We start from the raw sequence: 19558 nt of genomic DNA on the forward strand, positions 1-19558 counted from the left end.
AATATTTCATGTTATTTTAATTTCATTAATTGCTTGGGGATAAGGGTAATATTTTTTAATATAGGCTTTTTTAAACTTGGTTTTTATCTTACAAAATATTTCAACAAAGATTGTTTTACATAAGATGTTACACTTTGTGCTTGTTTCTGCCAATTTCCATACAGATACACACGGAGAAGATGATGGCCAAAAACTGAAATATCAAACAGAAAATTTTAAAGTAGAATACATTTTTAAATTAAATCAACAGAGAACAATGGATCTTGTTTGCAAATGATTTATGAAAGAAGAAAAATTACATGATAATGGAAATGGAAATACGAGATTTATTAAAAATAATTCAATAAGTAAAGGGAAATCACTCACCATAACAATAATCACAGCTAAAGCAATACCAGCAATGGCCAGGATGTGGGGCTTTAGTTTATCAATGAGAGAATCAAGGCATCCCTGATGTCAATAGAAGGGAGGGAATTTAGTCATCTCATTCAAGTAAAGCAGAGTAACAAAAACTCAATGGGAAAATTAACCAATTTCTCATTAGTAGTGTCTAGAGTTAAAAGTATCTCAGGTTTAAAAATTCACTGATTGCAAACCATAATTATACAATGAAAATGTCAGATGGCAAGGTGCATAATTTACCCTGTGTCACACTGTCCATTAAGCATTTTAGTGTCTTAAACACAAACAGATTGAAATATCGATTATTGAAGAGAACCATGCCCAATAATAGACTCTTCCAAAAATGGGTATGTTAGGTTGTTAGTAGTATTATTATCTGTAGTTTTATGGTTAGAAATTAGGGTTAGACATATGCTAGAACTAAGTTAGGGTTAGGGTTAATATTGACATTGGCAAGCAATGTGTGTGCTTTAGTTAACTACAAGACTTAACTTTTTTAAGAAGATTCTATCATCGGACACGAAAATATAAAAAAAAAAATCACACAAATTATGTACTTACAGTGGAATACAAAGCATCATTCTCTGTTCTAACCAACGAGAGATCAGTTTTAATTGGTTTAAAACTATTAGTGTCAGTATTTAGCTTTTGACATTGATCCAAATTAACCTTATTAATATTTGGATTGCAGCAGCTGGCAGGCACATACACAGCTGAAAAACAATTTAATAAGTATTTGACCTTCCGTTTTATTTACGACTCTAAATGTATTATATGAGAGATATGATTTCGATTGAACAAATATATATATATATATATATATATATATATATATATATATATATATATATATATATATATATATATATATATATATATATATATATATATATATATATATATATATATATATATATATATATATATATATATATATATATATATATATATGTATATAATAGTATGCATGTGTATACATAGTATGTATGTGTGTGTATAATATGAATGTATATGTATGTTTAATATTAATATGTATGTATATATGTATTTGCATGTATATAGGTAGGGCTATATATATATATATATATAGGTCTATATATATATATATATATATATATATATATATATATATATATATATATATATATATATATATATATATTTGTTTTATGTATACTAGCATGAAGACACGGGTATGCAAAAGCGAATCTTTTTTTTTAAATATAACAATATGGAACAGAACAAAGCCAAACACAAACACAAAAGAAAACAAATGCAAACGAAAACGAAAACACAAACGCAACACGCAAACACAGAAACAAACACAAAAGAAAACACAAACAAACGTAAATGCAATTAAAAGCACGGATGTGGTGTTCACTCCACGGCCATGACGGAATGACTGACACACAGTCTAGCGGCTTATATTATAGACACAATAGTAATTGAATAACTGTAAAGAAAAGCGTGGGACACCATATCATCTATTGGATACATTTACTAATATTTAGGAAGAGACTCACGCTTTACTTTCTAGTTATTTAAATAGTAGTGTTTTATTATATATTTAAATAAAATCAATTATTTTCTCCTTTTTAGTGCAATATTACATAAGAGGTTGTTATTAAAACGTTTTTTTTTCTCTATATTTTTCAGTACTTTAAAATGGTCATTACAATAGAGCTGCATGACTAAAAAGTATTCCGTACCGAATGAACATGATAATGCGCGTATAATAGTGCCACCTTACTACTAAAAAGTTTAAGACAACTTTTATTATTTCATAAAAAATTAATTAGGTATTCAATTAAGTCAAATTAGACGTCAGATTGCATTGTCATTGTATCTTGAACCACATGCAGAGTTTCAGAGAAATTGATTGGTTTAAGTGCTCGAAATTTCACACGCCAATTTCGATCTACTCCGAGAGACTGATAGACAGATAGAGGAAGCAAGTTAAATAAAAGCTTGTAATAAAGAATTTTTTTTAACACATGAAAGAAAGGATTTAATTTAAAAAAAAAGAAAATACTGTTTAAGAAAACGGTAGTTACTTTTGTTGCTGTTCATGAACCATTCGGTTTTCTGATACAGGAACCACGATGTGCTGCTGTTTAGCCCACCACTTACACCACAGCACTTCAGCTGGTGAGCAGAGAATTTTTTAAACGATATCAGATTTATCTACCTAATTATTTGACAGTTATTATAAGTCTTCACTTCTCCCCTCTCACTAGAACCCCACCTCTTTCTCTCATTAATTCCCTCCCTTCCTTCTAACTAAACCCCACCCCTCCTTCTCATTAAACCCCACCCCTCCTCATTAAACCCCACCTCTCCTCATTAAACCCCAACCCTCTGTCATTAGAACCCCACGCCTCTCTCTCATTAAACCCCGTCCCCCCTCCCTCTCATTAAATCTCAACCCTCCCTCTCATTAAACCCCGTCCCCCCTCCCTCTCATTAAACCCCGTCCCCCCTCCCTCTCATTAAACCCCGTCCCCCCTCCCTCTCATTAAACCCCGTCCCCCCTCCCTCTCATTAAACCCCGTCCCCCCTCCCTCTCATTAAACCCCGTCCCCCCTCCCTCTCATTAAACCCCGTCCCCCCTCCCTCTCATTAAACCCCGTCCCCCTCCCTCTCATTAAACCCCGTCCCCCCTCCCTCTCATTAAACCCCATCCCCCCTCCCTCTCATTAAACCCCACCCCTCCCTGTCAGCTGACCCCCATATATAGCGATCAAGCCTACTGCCTTGCATGACTAACCTCCTTCTGCAGTTTGTCCCACACATCAGTAACCAGTTTGTTTTCATCATTGGTTGAGTAGCTGACGCTGTACTGTTTTATCAGTGTTTCCTCCATCGCCTTCCCTATCTTCTCCTCCAGCTGTGGAGACAAAATTGGAGTGATACAGTTGATGACGGTAGGGGTCAGAGTAGACGGGGGTCAGGGTAGTCGGGGTTCAGGGCAGACGGGGGTGGGTGCACTTTTCAGCTTTTTCTTATATAATAATCCGAGGAGGTAATCTATAAACGATGTTACACTCCTGGGGGGGGGGGGGGGGGGGGGTGGGGGAAGCTTTTGTGACGTGTGTGTGTGGGGGGGGGGGGATAGTTAAGAAAATGTGACGTCACGTTGTTGGACAGTTGACGTCACGCTGTTTTAAAAACCCGGGTTTTGATAGAAATGTTCGTGATTAAAAAAGTGATTGGTGATTTACTTGTTAACGAACGACTTACAGAAATTAAACTAAATAAATATAATTGGATGAATAGTCAGCTAAACTGTGACTACGTATTAGTGGAAGGAAGGGTCTGTCCTTTTATGATTATGTGTAAAAGTTACAAAACAACATGATATCGTTCGTATGGTTTATGCGATGGATGATGCGATGGATGATGCTATGGATGATGCGATGGATGATGCGATGGATGATGCGATGGATGATGCGATGGATGATGCGATGGATGATGCGATGGATGATGCGATGGATGATGCTATGGATGCTGCTATGGATGCTGCTATGGATGCTGCTATGGATGCTGCTATGGATGCTGCTATGGATGCTGCGATGGATGATGCGATGGATGATGCTATGGATGATGCGATGGATGATGCGATGGATGATGCGATGGATGATGCGATGGATGATGCTATGGATGATGCGATGGATGCTGCTATGGATGATGCGATGGATGCTGCTATGGATGATGCTATGGATGATGCGATGGATGATGCTATGGATGATGCGATGGATGATGCTATGTATGATGCTATGGATGATGCTATGGATGCTGCGATGGATGATGCTATGGATGATGCGATGGATGATGCGATGGATGATGCTATGGATGATGCTATGGATGATGCTATGGATGATGCGATGGATGATGCTATGGATGATGCGATGGATGATGCTATGGATGCTGCTATGGATGCTGCTATGGATGCTGCTATGGATGCTGCTATGGATGCTGCTATGGATGATGCTATGGATGATGCTATGGATGATGCTATGGATGATGCTATGGATGCTGCTATGGATGATGCTATGGATGATGCTATGGATGATGCTATGGATGCTGCTATGGATGATGCTATGGATGCTGCTATGGATGATGCTATGGATGATGCTATGGATGATGCTATGGATGATGCTATGGATGATGCTATGGATGATGCTATGGATGATGCTATGGATGCTGCTATGGATGATGCTATGGATGATGCTGTGGATGATGCTTTGTTTCGTTGATTGACATGAACCTATTTTGCTAAAGTCTTAATTAAAAAAAAATTAAAATTAATCTGATTAGCTTCTAATCTACGGCGGTAAAAAATATTTTTTTTTGTATGTTCCCATATCGTGTTAACAAGGTTTATGTACAATGAGAACCTACCGTGTCTCTGAAAAAAAATCCAAGAGAAGCACCAACAACAAACAGAATCAAGATCAAGATCATAATCACAAAGTACTGAAAGGAAAATAATACATGCATTAAAATATTTTTTTTTAAATTGAAAAAGCTAAATATTTATCTCCATAATATTATAACTGAATACAATTTAAAATGGACTTACAATTCCCAACAGTACTCTGTTTTCTAGAACGGCACCTAGGAATCCAAGAAGGGCGAGCACCACGATAATTGAACCGCCCACAATTAACACGATACAGCCCCCTTTGTAGAGGCCGCTACCAGTTACTGCCTTCATTTCTTCTGCTCCATATTCAGATGCGAGTGCCCATGCGCCAAGACCAATGGCAATCGCTCCAGCGGCCTGCAAAATAATACTATTTAATATAATAATAATTTAAAAAATCCATAAAATACTGGGACAAATTTTTTAGATGCCATACGTTTTATTTATTAAATAATTAATTGTAATTATTTAATTTGAGTTAATAAATTCTAGCTAGAGAAGTGTATATTTAAGTTATTAACTAGCCTACATGAAACAAGATAGGTGCATTTTCTTACCAGAACAAGGAAGTTAAGAAAAGCCAGGAAAAATTTCATGAACTTGTTACAACAACCCTGCACACCCATGTTGACAGCTGGTTAAATATGTCAAGTTGATCGTTGAAACAAATATGACAAGTTGATCTGTTGAAACAAAAATGACAAGTTGATCTGTTGAAACAAAAATGACAAGTTGATCGTTGAAACAAATATGACAAGTTGATCTGTTGAAAATAATGACAAGTTGATCGTTGAAACAAAAATGACAAGTTGATCTGTCGAAAGAATATGACAAGTTGATCGTTGAAACAAAAATGACAAGTTGATCTGTCGAAAGAATATGACAAGTTGATCGTTGAAACAAAAATGACAAGTTGATCTGTCGAAAGAATATGACAAGTTGATCGTTGAAACAAATATGACACGTTGATCTGTTGAAACAAATATGACACGTTGATCTGTTGAAACAAATATGACACGTTGATCTGTTGAAACAAATATGACAAGTTGATCTGTTGAAACAAATATGACAAGTTGATCTGTTGAAACAAATATGACAAGTTGGTCTGTTGAAACAAATATGACAAGTTGATCGTTGAAACAAAAATGACAAGTTGATCGTTGAAACAAAAATGACAAGTTGATCGTTGAAACAAAAATGACAAGTTGATTGTTGAAACAAAAATGACAAGTTGATCGTTGAAACAAAAATGACAAGTTGATCTGTTGAAACAAAAATGACAAGTTGATCTGTTGAAACAAATATGACAAGTTGATCTGTTGAAACAAATATGACAAGTTGATCTGTTGAAAATAATGACAAGTTGATCGTTGAAACAAATATGACAAGTTGGTCTGTTGAAACAAATATGACAAGTTGATATGTTGAAACAAATATGACAAGTTGATCTGTTGAAAATAATGACAAGTTGATCGTTGAAACAAATATGACAAGTTGGTCTGTTGAAACAAATATGACAAGTTGATCGTTGAAACAAATATGACAAGTTAATCTGTTGAAACAAAAATGACAAGTTGGTCTGTTGAAACAAATATGACAAGTTGATCTGTTGAAAATAAAATGTACTGCTTTGTTTAAAATATAACAAGATGATCACTTTAAAAAAAAACAAGTTATGTCAATATATAACAAGATGATCTGTAAAAAAAATTAGCTCAAATTGATTAAAAAATGTTGGAGCTCTTTTAAAGGAAACGATTCACCACTTAAGCCCAACCAAAGATGTGGCGAGCCAGTGTGATAAGCTGACAGTGATACGTCATAGTAAAGGGAAGTTTGTTAAAGATAAGGGTTAGTGCAGTTTCCGTTCGGTGGTGTTCATAAGTTACTTCAAAGACAAGGGGGGGGGGGGGGGTGGAGATGTGTTACGATTGTGGATTGAGGTAGGTGGTGGGGGTGTAGAGAGTATAGTATTTTTAATTGTAAAAAAAACTATATTTAAAAATGTACATTTCTGTTAAGGAAGTTTGGATTTTCTTTTTCCAAGGGGGGGGGGGGGGGAGTGTAAGAAATTTTTTGAGGCAGTGGTCTAAATCTTGAGCTTGTGGTAGCAGCGTGTGATAATAAAAGGTAGAGCAACAACGAAAAAAATTGTGGGACTCAACAATGGTCGACTTGGTGCTAGTAAGGTCTCACGTCTATGTTGCTCAGAATGTTTGCGAGATCTAGCCGTATATTTATCTGGCTGTAACCTTTTAATGATAAATTCTGTAATATTTTAATGATATATTCTGTAATATTTTAATAATAAATTCTGTAATATTTTAATGATGTTTTCTGTAAAATTTTAATGATAAATTCTGTAATATTTTAATGATACATTCTGTAATATTTTAATGATAGATTCTATAATATTTTAATGATAAATTCTATAATATTTTAATGATAAATTCTGTAATATTTTAATGATAAATTCTGTAATATTTTAATGATGTATTCTGTAAAATTTTAAAGATAAATTTCTGCGACATTTTTATGATAAATGTAACATTTTTTGTAGTATTTTATGTGTAATTCTAAGACATACTGTAACATTTTACTATTAATTATTTTCAAGTTACCTAAAATTGTATTATAAATTCTGTAACATTGTAATGATAGATGTAATACGTTTGTATTGTTTTATGTGTAATAATAGTACATGATAGGCCTACATTCTTTAAATTTGTATAATGATTTCTGTATCATTTTATATACATTGTGTATCATTTTATATAAATTGTGTATCATTTTATATAAATTCTGTATCATTTTATATAAATTGTGTATCATTTTATATAAATTCTGTATCATTGTATGATAAGTTATCTAAAAAAAATAATGTATGCCAACTTCTAACATCCGGGTTAAGCGTGAGATACAGATGAACAAACCGGAAGTCAGGTGTAGTTACCTGGTTAAGGTGACCTGGTTGCTACCTGATTGTTGATACATGTCCCCTCGCAACCCACCTGCCGGGAGGGAATCTAGCTTTGTATTGTACGGCATTGGCTCAAAACTTGAGGGTAAGGCAGTATTTCATCGAGGGAGAGGGGGGGGGGGGTGAACTAAATTTTCGGTGGGTGGGGAGGGGGACGTGCACTTGTAAAAGTATATATTTTCTACACATATTCTATTTAGTTCGTAGCGCGGTAGTCGGCGCCCCTGCCCCCCCCACCCCCTCCCACAACATAAAGGAGATGTCTAAAAGAAACACTGGAGTAAGGGAGGGATGGGTGAAGGACAAATACAGGAAATACGCCACAGTGTTGGAAAGTCAGGGGAGAATACGAATTGGTACTTAGAGAAAACAAGTTAATTAAAAAAGTCTAGTGACATTTATGCGCAATTTCCTTATGTTATCTAAAAATAGCTCTGACGTATAATGTTGGGGTGCGTTCAAGCTAGAAGAACGATCGGTTTGTAGGTGTTTATGTAATTTTAAAATTTGTGACCGAACGAGAGGATATTTTTGAAAACTTTCTTCGGCAATATTGTTTTAAATTATGGCAGGAATCGATTGGTACATGTTTCAAGTCGCTAAGTGGTCTGGTTGCCGAGATATGGGCCAAAAACTGCATTTTTTCGAGGTTTTTTGGCTTTTCCGGGAAATACATGAAAGAAACCCGGAATTTTTATGGCCTATGCTCATTCTCGTAACTTGCTTAACATAATTGCTTTTGGAACTAGTCATCGATATTGCTTCGTTGAGGAGGAGATACGACTTAGAGCCCGGACACACATTCATCCATACATTCATTCATTCATCCATCCATTCCCAGAAATGACGAGTTAATAAACGCAATTCTCCAGAATGGAAATTGCGCTAAAAATTATATAAAGCCTACCAATACAACATGCATCAATATCACAGAAATAGATTTAAAAAGCGTAAAAGCACCATGATTCAAATTATATAAACTCAAATAGTCAATGACTATATATATACCAAAGCTGCTACTACAAATTACATAAAATATAGGTAGATAAAATGTATATAGAAGTGTGATGCCTGCAGATAATTATATTAACGTTTGATGATGTATAGGTATATGTACGGTTATAGTCTCAACGCTTAATTACAATCATTTTTTTAGCGCAATTTCCATACGGACAATATCTCCTCCTCAACGAAGCAATATCGAGGACTAGTTCCAAAAGCAAATATGTTAAGCAAGTTCCGAGGATGATTGTGGGCCAAAAAAATTCCCGGAATTCCTTCCTGGATTTCCCGGAAAAGCCAAAAAACCTCAAAAAAATGCAGTTTTTGGCCCTTATTTCGGCAACCAGACCACTTAGCGACTTGAAACATTTACCAATCGATTCCTGCCATAATTTAGAACAATATTGCCGAAGAGAGTTTTCAAAAATATCCTTTCGTTCGGTCACAAAAAATTAATTAAGGAATTGCGCTTAAATTGTTACTAGACTTTTTATTAACTTTTTTTTTCTAGCCAATACCCGATGTGTTGGTGTATTTGTAGTTTTGTCTTCTTGTTTGTGTGTCCAATGAATATTTTTGTATTAATGTGCTGGTGTGCCTTTGTGTGAGTGGGTGAATGTGGAAATGTGTGTATCTGAAATAGAAAAGTAAATAATCCTCATTAGACTTAGCGATCCATCGGACAGGTGAAGTAGAGTTAATTTGTTAATTTGTTTCTTGATCTCGGCATGAAGAGAAAGTGTGTTCGGCACTTTGCCCAGCCGCCTTTATTTTCCCTAACACGAGTTAGGTACCCATCAGAGCTGGGTGGATTTAATGACAGGGAGGGTGGGTTCCAATTATAAAGGAGGGATGGGGGTTTAATGACAGGCATTTATTGGGGTCTAATGACAGGAAACTGTACGCTATAAGCTGCGTGGGTATACAGCAGCACCCTTGGTCTACGGCTCAAAAACAAAACTGTTTTAAAAATTTACAATGTACAAACCCAGGGCTAGCAGTCTAGAGCTCTAGTATTTGCTGTAAGGCTGTTTAAAAGCATGTAAGCGAGACGGGGACCCAGCACAAGACGGCCAGTGTTGCTACTGAAGCACAATGACAGCTAGTCTTATGTCACGGCTCTTGTTGCCCAGTCAATGCTTGTTGTTTGAGGCATGTCACCATTAATTGCCAGCTAAGTCATGCCCCCCAATCCCCATCCCTGAGCGATATAATCCCCATACAAGTTCATTACCTTAAAGTAGCAAAACCAAAGTTAAGGAATACACATAAAAATAACTATATATATATATATATATATATATATATATATATGTATATATATATATATATATATATATATATATATATATATATATATATATATATATATATATATATATATGCTTTAACTGTATTTAAGAGGTCTTACATTCTTTGTAGACCTACCAAACAAAGGAAATGATATGTTTTAAGAGAAAAAAAAAACTACCTCGCAAACGCATTTGAAAAAAACTTTAATGTATTCGATAATTACTGGACTGAGGAGGATTAAACAGAAAATAACAACCGGTAAGATACTAATCCGATGATTAATTAACAGTTATCTTCACTATTCTGCTGTTTAATACAATGATAAATAAACAACCTACCTAAATGTTGACAGTCCTAAGTAACTACTCAAAAAACCATCACCAACTTACCTCAGTGTTCACAGTCCTAACAACTACTCTAATATCATCACCAGCCTAAGTAAACATTTACATAAACCTAATCCTAATCCACTAACCTGATTAACCCGACGTTGAAGTCAGAGATCAACACCCCAGACTCTTAGCACGACGCACATACGTCTTAAAGACCTGCACACAAAAGCACCCGACACAGGAAACAGGTTTCTAGTCACACACACACACACACAAACACACACATGCCACGCCTAGCCATAACAAGGAGGGGACTCAGAAAACAGACCCCCCCCCCCCCCCACGCCTCGCATAATTTAGGGCTGGCTACGCTTCAGTTCAGTTGACACAGAGTTCAAGAAGCGATCTAAAAATAGCACAGTCACTCATGTGTAACTCGATACTTTAATGAAGCACAGGCGCATATCACCCCGCGTGTTTACAGATTCGGTAGTGTCACCAGTTGGTAGTGTCACCAGTTGGTAGTGTCACCAGTTGGTAGTGTCACCAGTTGGCAGTGTAGTGTCACCAGTTGGTAGTGTCACCAGTTGGTAGTGTCACCAGTTGGTAGTGTCACCAGTTGGTAGTGTCACCAGTTGGTAGTGTCACCAGTTGGTAGTGTCACTAGTTGGCAGTGTAGTGTCACCAGTTGGTAGGGTAGTGTCACCAGTTGGTAGTGTTACCAGTTGGTAGTGTCATCTGTTGACAGTGTCACCAGTTACTAGTGTCACCAGTTGGTAGTGTCATCTGTTGACAGTGTCACCAGTTACTAGTGTCACCAGTTGGTAGTGTCACCAGTTGGTAGTGTCACCAGTTGGTAGTGTCACCAGTAGGTAGTGTCACTCGTACATTCAAAATGTACATCGATAACAGAACCTCATTAACGGAAAAAAAAAAAATACATCAAAGAAAACAAAAAAAAAAGAATCACACAAAAGACCTTTGTTAAAGAATATAACTAGTTTTTCCACCAGTTCCACAAGTCTAGTCTGCCCTGGGACCCGTTTAGACAACAAACCACGGGAAGATTAAAAAAAAACAATAGAAATATATAACAGACACGCGCCGCATTATCCAAGACCTTAAAAGTCGATAATTTAGATTCAGGTGGCATTAATTACCCCCGTTGTGTTGTGAAACTATTTTTAGAATTGTATTTCCATAACAGTATTTGTTCAAAAAACATTCTCTTCCTTTCACTATCCATAGTCTTAACGTACGTCTTGTTGTCGTCTTGAGATTAATAAAAGGTGACGTCGAGTATTAAGAAACCTTTTAGCTGATATATTTGAGAGAAAGATAATCTCTTCATTCTTTAAAGAGTCTTAAAGTATTCCGTGGTATTACAAGCAGCACTGAAGACATTAAGGGGTCGTTACAATACGGTACGATATTCCAGAGAAGTATCCACCCTTTCCCTTTGTCATACACCGTCACAAAAATCTAGCCACGCCTCCTATGACGTCACAACATTCAACTTTCTTCACACCCATGCAAAAAACATGTAAATTGGAAATGTTGAAAGGTTTTTTAACCATATGTAAAAAAAAAAATCTGTCACTGAGAACGTCACTTACCTAAAGCCCCACCCCACCCCTCCCCCAAACACCACATACTACATACCATCATATGTAAGTCCGCCACCCTCCCCTTCTCCTAATGTACGTGACTAAATTTACCCGACCCCTGATCTGATCCGTGATGCAGAGGCGTAGCGGCCCTTCCCGGCGCCCGGGGACAAACTTTTCGATTTGCACCCCCCCCTCAAGATTTCGATTTGCACCCCCCTCAAACTTTCGATTTGCACCCCCCCCTCAAGATTTCGATTTGCACCCCCTTCAAACTTTCAATTCGCACCCCCCTGAACCTTTCAATTTATTTTTCCAACCCATTTGCGCCCCCTAAGGTCGGCGCCCGGGGACATATGTACCCCCTACCCCCGACCCCCCCCTCGCTACGTTACTGCCGTGATGATACTTAAATCAAGCCCGGATCAAATTTGAAGAAACAATACATCCGGTTCTTTGTAAACTTTTAATAATAGATTTCATTTCAAGATTACACTTCTAAGTGTCTCAACGGATGTTTCACTTATATTTAACACACATTCTTAACTTCTATATATAAATACACTTGGGATGTGGCTAGGAGCGGCCGTTTAATATCGTAGACCAATGATACGTTATAAAAGAAAAGCGTGGGCCACTTAAGTAAACCATCATATGTAAGCCCGCAACCCTCCCCCCTTCTCCAAATGTACGTGACTTAATTTACCCGACCCCTGATCTGAATGAACCGTGATGATACTTAAATCAAGCCCGGTTAAAATTTGAAGAAACAATACATCCGGTTCTCGGTAAACTTTTAATAATAGATTTCATTTCAAGATTACACTACTAAGTGTCTCAACGGATGTTTCACTTATATTTAACACTCATTCTTAACTTCTATATATAAATACACGTGTGATGTGGCTAGGGGCGGCCGTTTAATATCCCCCTCCCCCAACGATATTGTTTTTTTTTTGGGAAAACGTAGACCAATGATAAGTTATAAAAGAAAAGCGTGGGCCACTTTAGTATCTATTGGATAACTTTACTAATATTTAGGAAGAGACCCTCGCTTTTCTTTATAGTAATTTAAATAGTAGTGTATAATTTATTTTCTACTTTTTAGTGCATTATTACATAAAAGCTCGTTATTAAAACGTTTTTTATGAAATTTTTTTTAGTACTTTACATGTTTTTATTTACAATAGAGTTATTGAACGTGATGCCGCGCTTTTGCCGTGATGACGCGTATTGATAGAACTGCCAACTAATTTGGTCAAAATGTTAATTAATTCATGAAAAATCAATTAGGCATCCAATCAAGTCAAATTTAATGTCACGATGCATTGTCTTCATGTCTTGACCCACGTTCAAACTATGAACCGTATCTGTCAGTTAGAAGGGCCAGTAATTTCGCTCCGGCGTTTCGATCTAGAGTCTAGACAGACAGACTGACGAGGAAGTGAGTTAAATAAAAGCTTGTCAAAAGTGAGCATATCGCCTAGGGTTCCTGTCAGACATATATTCTCCGGAAAGGGGGGGGGGAGGCTCTTGAAAAACTCGACGGTGGTGCACTTAATATTTTTGGAGTGAGGGGAGAGGGGGCTGACACTGCCCAAAGTATATATTTTCAATATTAATTATTTTTCTACTTCGTCCTTGGGGGGGGGGGGGGGGGAGGGGGGAGGGAGGGGTGCTCAATTGTCCCACCCCCAACCCTACCTGAAGATATGCCTGAAAGAAACTGACATCGTCACAACAATGAGATTGTGACCCCCCCCCCCCCTCACTTCCCCAATCTACTTTTTGTGACGTCATTTACCGTCGACCTCTAAATATTCGATGCCAGCGGGCCTGAAAGTTTTATTCCGGGCAATAAAGTAAATAGGAGGAGTAGAACATAGGACGGGACTGAGATGTCAATTGGCATGGTGTGACAGGTGTGTCATTTGACATGCTGGGTGTGACATGGATGTCATTTGACATGCTGGGTGTGACGGATGTGTCGTTTGACATGCTGGGTGTGACATGGTTGTCATTTGACATGCTGGGTGTGACATGGATGTCATTTGACATGCTGGGTGTGACGGATGTGTCGTTTGACATCCTGGGTGTGACAGATGTGTCATTTGACATGTTGGATGTGACATGGATGTCATTTGACTCACTGGGTGTAACAGGGATACCGTCCGAAATAGTAGATGCGCCACCGATGTCATCTGTCACAGTGGGTGTGACATGAATGTTATGTGATATAGTAAGTATGACAATGATGTCAACTGACACAGTGGGTGTGACACGAATACTCTGTGACACATAGGGCGAGACACGGATGACATCAAACTATGATCGAACTGTTGTGTATAACAGATGTGTATAGGGCCTTGAGTGTCTATTCTTACGGACTTCGTGTTAGAATTACGTCCAATGTTACCGGGAAGAAAAGGTTTACTATCCCCCCCCCCCCCCCATTGTCAGGCGTGCTATTGAGACACAAACCCAGGTACCAAACTTGTAGGTGACCTCATATATTCCAGTGTGCCACAGAGCGTGACCAAGAAACAAGACACTTGTCTTTAGGGCTTGTTTTTTTTTTTCTACGAGCCGTATCGCACAACAGCGTCACAGCCTTTTGTCATTTTGTGTTGGGGAATTTTTCATACAACCTCAATGTTATTTTTCATACTACCACACCTCAATGTTATTTTTCATACTACCTCAATGTTATTTTTCATACTACCTCAATGTTATTTTTCATACTACCTCAATGTTATTTTTCATACTACCTCAATGTTATTTTTCATACTACCACCCCTCAATGTTATTTTTCATACTACCACCCCTCAATGTTATTTTTCATACTACCACCCCTCAATGTTATTTTTCATACTACCACCCCTCAATTTTATTTTTCATACTACCACCCCTCAATGTTATTTTTCATACTACCTCAATGTTATTTTTCATACTACCACCCCTCTATGTTATTTTTCATACTACCACCCCTCAATGTTATTTTTCATACTACCACCCCTCAATGTTATTTTTCATACTACCACCCCTCAATGTTATTTTTCATACTACCACCCCTCAATGTTATTTTTCATACTACCACCCCTCAATGTTATTTTTCATACTACCACCCCTCAATGTTATTTTCATACTACCACCCCTCAATGTTATTTTTCATACTACACCCCTCAATGTTATTTTTATACTGCCATGACCATGGGTAGTTTTCATATTACCACACCTCAAGTGAAGTTTTCATACTACTTTCTTTTAAAGATATTTTATACTACCATCTCTTAATGGTAGTTTTTATACTTTTATTACACCTTATGAGTAGTCTTCATAACTCATCTGTCAAGGATAATTAAACATACCCCTTCCCACAATGGACCCGTCCAAATAGCGAATGTTCAATTATTAGAGTAGAGTATTAGGTGATTAGTAAGTAATAAATAAAATCGTAAATACTTACCTTAGCGTTACCATAACAACACATCAACATACTATAACAGAAGAGTCAATTCTTGTGAGAAAATACTTGTTTATAAAAACAAATCTTACCTAAAATCTACACAAAGAACGTCTTGTAAGAAATGTACTAAAGATTCACACAACGCCGAGATGAAACAAAAATCCTGTCCACTCACTTCAATTCACGAAAATTAACCAAGATCGCATTCACTTATGGAAGAAAACGCTAAGATATTTATGCTCGTAGATTTTTATTTCGTGATAGAGCCAGAAGCGTGTTTACATTTGGGGGAACGAATGCGCGCGCTTCAAGACAAGAAAGTTCAAGGACTTCGAGTCACGTGCCAGCGCATGTGTGTATACAAGTGTGTGTGTGTGTGTGTGACTGATTCCACCGTCTTCGTCACGCTCCACTGAACGAGGCCCTCACCCAGGAAACATTACGGCGGGCTGGCAGCGTCCTGTCTTTAACAACTGGATCATCATCGATCTCCTCTCCCGCTGCGGTTATTGAGAAGGGAAAAAAATCGATTTGTACAGTAGGCTAAGCTAGAGGACAACAACTAATGGATGCAGGCGGACAACAGGCAACATGCAGAGGTCACGGCGGCAACTGACCTAAAGACCTCACAGCAGGGGTTGGTCAACTTATTACATAAGAAACGGCAGCTTACAAAATGTCGCGTTTCACACTAGTCATGCTAGTATTTACTGAACATAAGAGTACTCTTAGTCTTTGTAACCAATGGCCACCAACGTGATGACGTAGAGTTTGGTTAAGTGTTTGGCTAACACGAAAGTCACGAGTTCGAATCCCGTGTTCATGTCAGTAAAATGTACATGAGTCCACCCAGCTCTGATGTGTAATGGACGTTAGAGAAAGTAAAGGCGACTGGACATTAATCTAACCACAGTATCCCTTTATATGCCGAAGTCACAGAGACAGGTAAGTTCTACTTCACCTGCACGATGCATCGCCAGGTTCGAAAGAGTAATTTATTTATGAGCATGAGGCTCCCAGAAACACATCTCACACTCTACACGCAGTACGCAGTAATCTCACACTCTACACGCAGTACACAGTAAACTCACACTCTACACACAGTACGCAGTAATCTGATTGAGTACTAAGAAGCTACGAAATAGACAAGAGAGTCTAAAAGTTTGAGAATACGTCGAAGGTTTCTTTGCATTGCTCGGTATGAACACTCGCCTATGCTGGCCTCATCAGCTTGTGTAATTTGAGTAATTAACATCTGTAATTTAGAGGGTTAATATGGGATTTCAGACTACGCAGAGGTATCTCATTATCTCAGCGTGCAATATTTTCCTAATAATTACTTTTCTTTTGATGACATTTTTTTTTTTTACAACTTTCAATGTTTGCGAATAACCATGGCAGCACCTATACAATAAACAACCCTTCTATATTCTTCACTTTAAAAAAGAAGTTATGTATCAATGTTTGTAGGCTACATTAATATATTAACGGGATTCAGATATTTCGGGACATTTTGTATAGGATAGGGAACATTCTATTTTAACAAAGTTAAAAATTTTAAACGAAACAAATCATTCAAAGATATTTGAAAAATCGTACCATGTAAAATTTTGAATTTGTATCATAAAATGCTAATTTCCCCAACATGTATAACCACAAAAACAACGGTCCAATTACAGCTGTATAAACGTCGTTATGTTGTAAAACATCGTTGCAGCAGTAAAACGGCGTTGTAAAACGGAGAAACGACATGGTAATATCGATCGTACGTCCGGTGATCATCGATTTCTTTCAGCAAGGAGCAATTTAATTGCATGTTTTCATTAGTCCCACCACGGGCTGATTGGCTTCTTCCCAGTCACCCAGACACCCACCCCCTAGGGCCTAACAAGACCCCCACCCCCCACGTCATTGTTGTCAGGTCTTACCATGGAGGGTTGACGCCCCCACTACAAGTTAAGTAGCAGAGTGCTACTGGTTCTATAAAGAATGAGTCAAATGCTAATCAGTCTGGGTAAACACGATGGAGAGCAAACTTTATAATTAATTAGGCATTTTAAATCATTGATTACTTAATCGATTTTTGGATTTTAAAATATAATCAATTATCAATTAATTATACATCCAAGTCTCCACTCTAAGTCACGTGATCATCCCCCACCTCCACAACCCCCACTCCCCACCCCCACCCTCATGAAACCCGACAATCAGTTTTAATGAGCATAATGTAGTAGGTTATTTCCACGTCCATGCCCAACAAATTACAAACTCCAAACTTACCTGTACAACTATTTCACCTGGTTTGAAATAAGTTATGTTAAGCCCAAGTATTTTTAAGCTGTATTCTTTAATAAACTACAGAAGTTTGCCAACGTATAGATCTACATATTTATTACATACAATTGCCATTTAGTGCATGAGAAAAAAAGATTATTTAATTGACATAAAATAACGCGTCAACAAGAAGTGTATCAGACTAAGGTGTGTGTGTGGTGAGTGGGGGGGGGGGGGGGCGGGTATGTGTGTGGGGGACAGGGGGGTTAGGGGAGGAAAGGTTGTAAAGAGCGAGACATCTTGACTATTGCCTTATGTGTGTGGGGGGGCGGGTGTGTGGGTGGGGAGGGGGTAGGGGAGGAAAGGTTCTAAAGTGCGAGTCATCTAGACCATTGTCTTGTGGGTGTGTGGGGCGGATGTGTGGGTGACCATAAAAATGCCAGTACTTATCCAGGTGCAGTAGAGTTGTCCGGAGTGGTTTGCTGCTAACTGTGCATTAGACAATAATTGTAGTCCATGCTGTGACGTCTACAATGGAGGGGATACAAGATAAATGGTCATGATGGGAGATAACTCGTCATTATGTTATATGACTTTCTTTTTATGGGAGACAACTTCTCATTAATGAAGATAACTTCACATCATGGGAGATAACTTCTCATTTATTTCTATTAATTAAATCATGAGTGGGCGTATGGTGAAAAGATGTCGACGGCCCACAACCAGGTCATAAATGTCAGGGACCAACGACCACTATCACATGATTATAACACACACCCACATCCATCATCATACCTCGTGTGTATCGACATACGTTTAAACGCCTGTAATTACCAGTGTTTAACATGTGGGTTGAGACTCACGAGTTTAACATTTCTTGTGTTCTCTTACACTCATCAAGCGTGGCGTGTGTCCACATTAGAATAGTGAGTTGACTAATTATAGGTCACACGAGAGGGAAAATACGAGGGCGAAGAATGGGAGCTGGAGCTGGGGAGCTGGGTGTGGCTTAAGCCGGAGTCTGAGCTGCGATATTGCCCGGAGCGCGGAGTGGAAAGCCGTAATTCATTGTGAGCCTGCTTTGGAGGTAAACAAGTTCATATTACCTTCGTTTATTATTGTTCAGTGCTCCGTCTTTCCTCCTATAGGCCTATATGAAATGGGCCACATTACTCCATTATAAGACATGGGCCACATTACTCCTATAACTGGCATGGCCACATATACTCCTATAATTGATATGGGCCGAATTTAATCTCTCTTATTATTGACAATGGCCCCTCTATAGATTATTTTAATGTATCACATGGCATATTACTCCACTGACGGACACCAGAGTTCTTCCAGGCATCTCTTGGGGAGGGGGGGGGGGTCCGCCCCCCTCGAAGAAAGTCTACCGCCCCCCGAACAAAATGGAATTTAATATAGAAAATCAGAGAAAATATATACTTTTAAAATTGTAACAGTGTCCCCGTCCCCCATTTCCCCGAAAATTTCAAGTGCCCCCCCCCCCCCCCCGGAGAAAAACGTCTGGAAGAAACACTGACTGACAAGGACCACATGTAGAAACTATATTTTCTATCCTGACTTACAAGTCTGTTCATTCAGTAAAAAAAAAAAAACAGGCCTTGATGAAACGTTTATTTTAACAGATTAAATTCAGTACAGATTAAACATCTTAAGCAAAGGCGCTGTGTCGCTTCACCCCCACTCAAAGAAAACCTTCGTCATACCATTCTCCTCCCCCCCCCCCCCCCCCACCCCCACCCACCACTC

General features: G+C 38.1%; 2 protein-coding genes across 7 annotated transcripts in view; one reads left to right on the top strand and one right to left on the bottom strand.

Moving 5' to 3' along the window:
• The window catches only part of LOC131954425 (CD82 antigen-like), a 21158-nt gene continuing 1600 nt past the window's right edge, over nt 1-19558 (bottom strand). The window contains exons 1-10 of one of the 6 annotated variants that reach the window (XM_059318093.1): nt 10579-10650; nt 6418-6434; nt 5386-5468; nt 4985-5185; nt 4804-4878; nt 3170-3289; nt 2457-2547; nt 964-1115; nt 367-450; nt 1-193 (exon numbers count right to left, since the gene is read on the bottom strand). In XM_059318093.1, the coding sequence (XP_059174076.1) occupies nt 128-193; nt 367-450; nt 964-1115; nt 2457-2547; nt 3170-3289; nt 4804-4878; nt 4985-5185; nt 5386-5454 (858 nt within the window). In that variant the 5' untranslated portion in view covers nt 5455-5468; nt 6418-6434; nt 10579-10650 and the 3' untranslated portion in view covers nt 1-127. The other 5 variants (XM_059318092.1, XM_059318089.1, XM_059318091.1 and 2 more) reach the window with 5 other exon arrangements.
• The window catches only part of LOC131954424 (4-galactosyl-N-acetylglucosaminide 3-alpha-L-fucosyltransferase FUT6-like), a 16954-nt gene continuing 16237 nt past the window's right edge, over nt 18842-19558 (top strand). The window contains exon 1 of the mRNA XM_059318086.1: nt 18842-18869. The gene's annotated coding sequence lies outside the window, so the exon portion shown is untranslated. The remainder of the gene's footprint in view (nt 18870-19558) is intronic.

Source organism: Physella acuta, unplaced genomic scaffold (assembly GCF_028476545.2).
Source record: "Physella acuta isolate Inbredline_101_S28 unplaced genomic scaffold, ASM2847654v3 ptg000997l, whole genome shotgun sequence".
In the NCBI taxonomy this organism is placed as follows: domain Eukaryota; kingdom Metazoa; phylum Mollusca; class Gastropoda; family Physidae; genus Physella; species Physella acuta.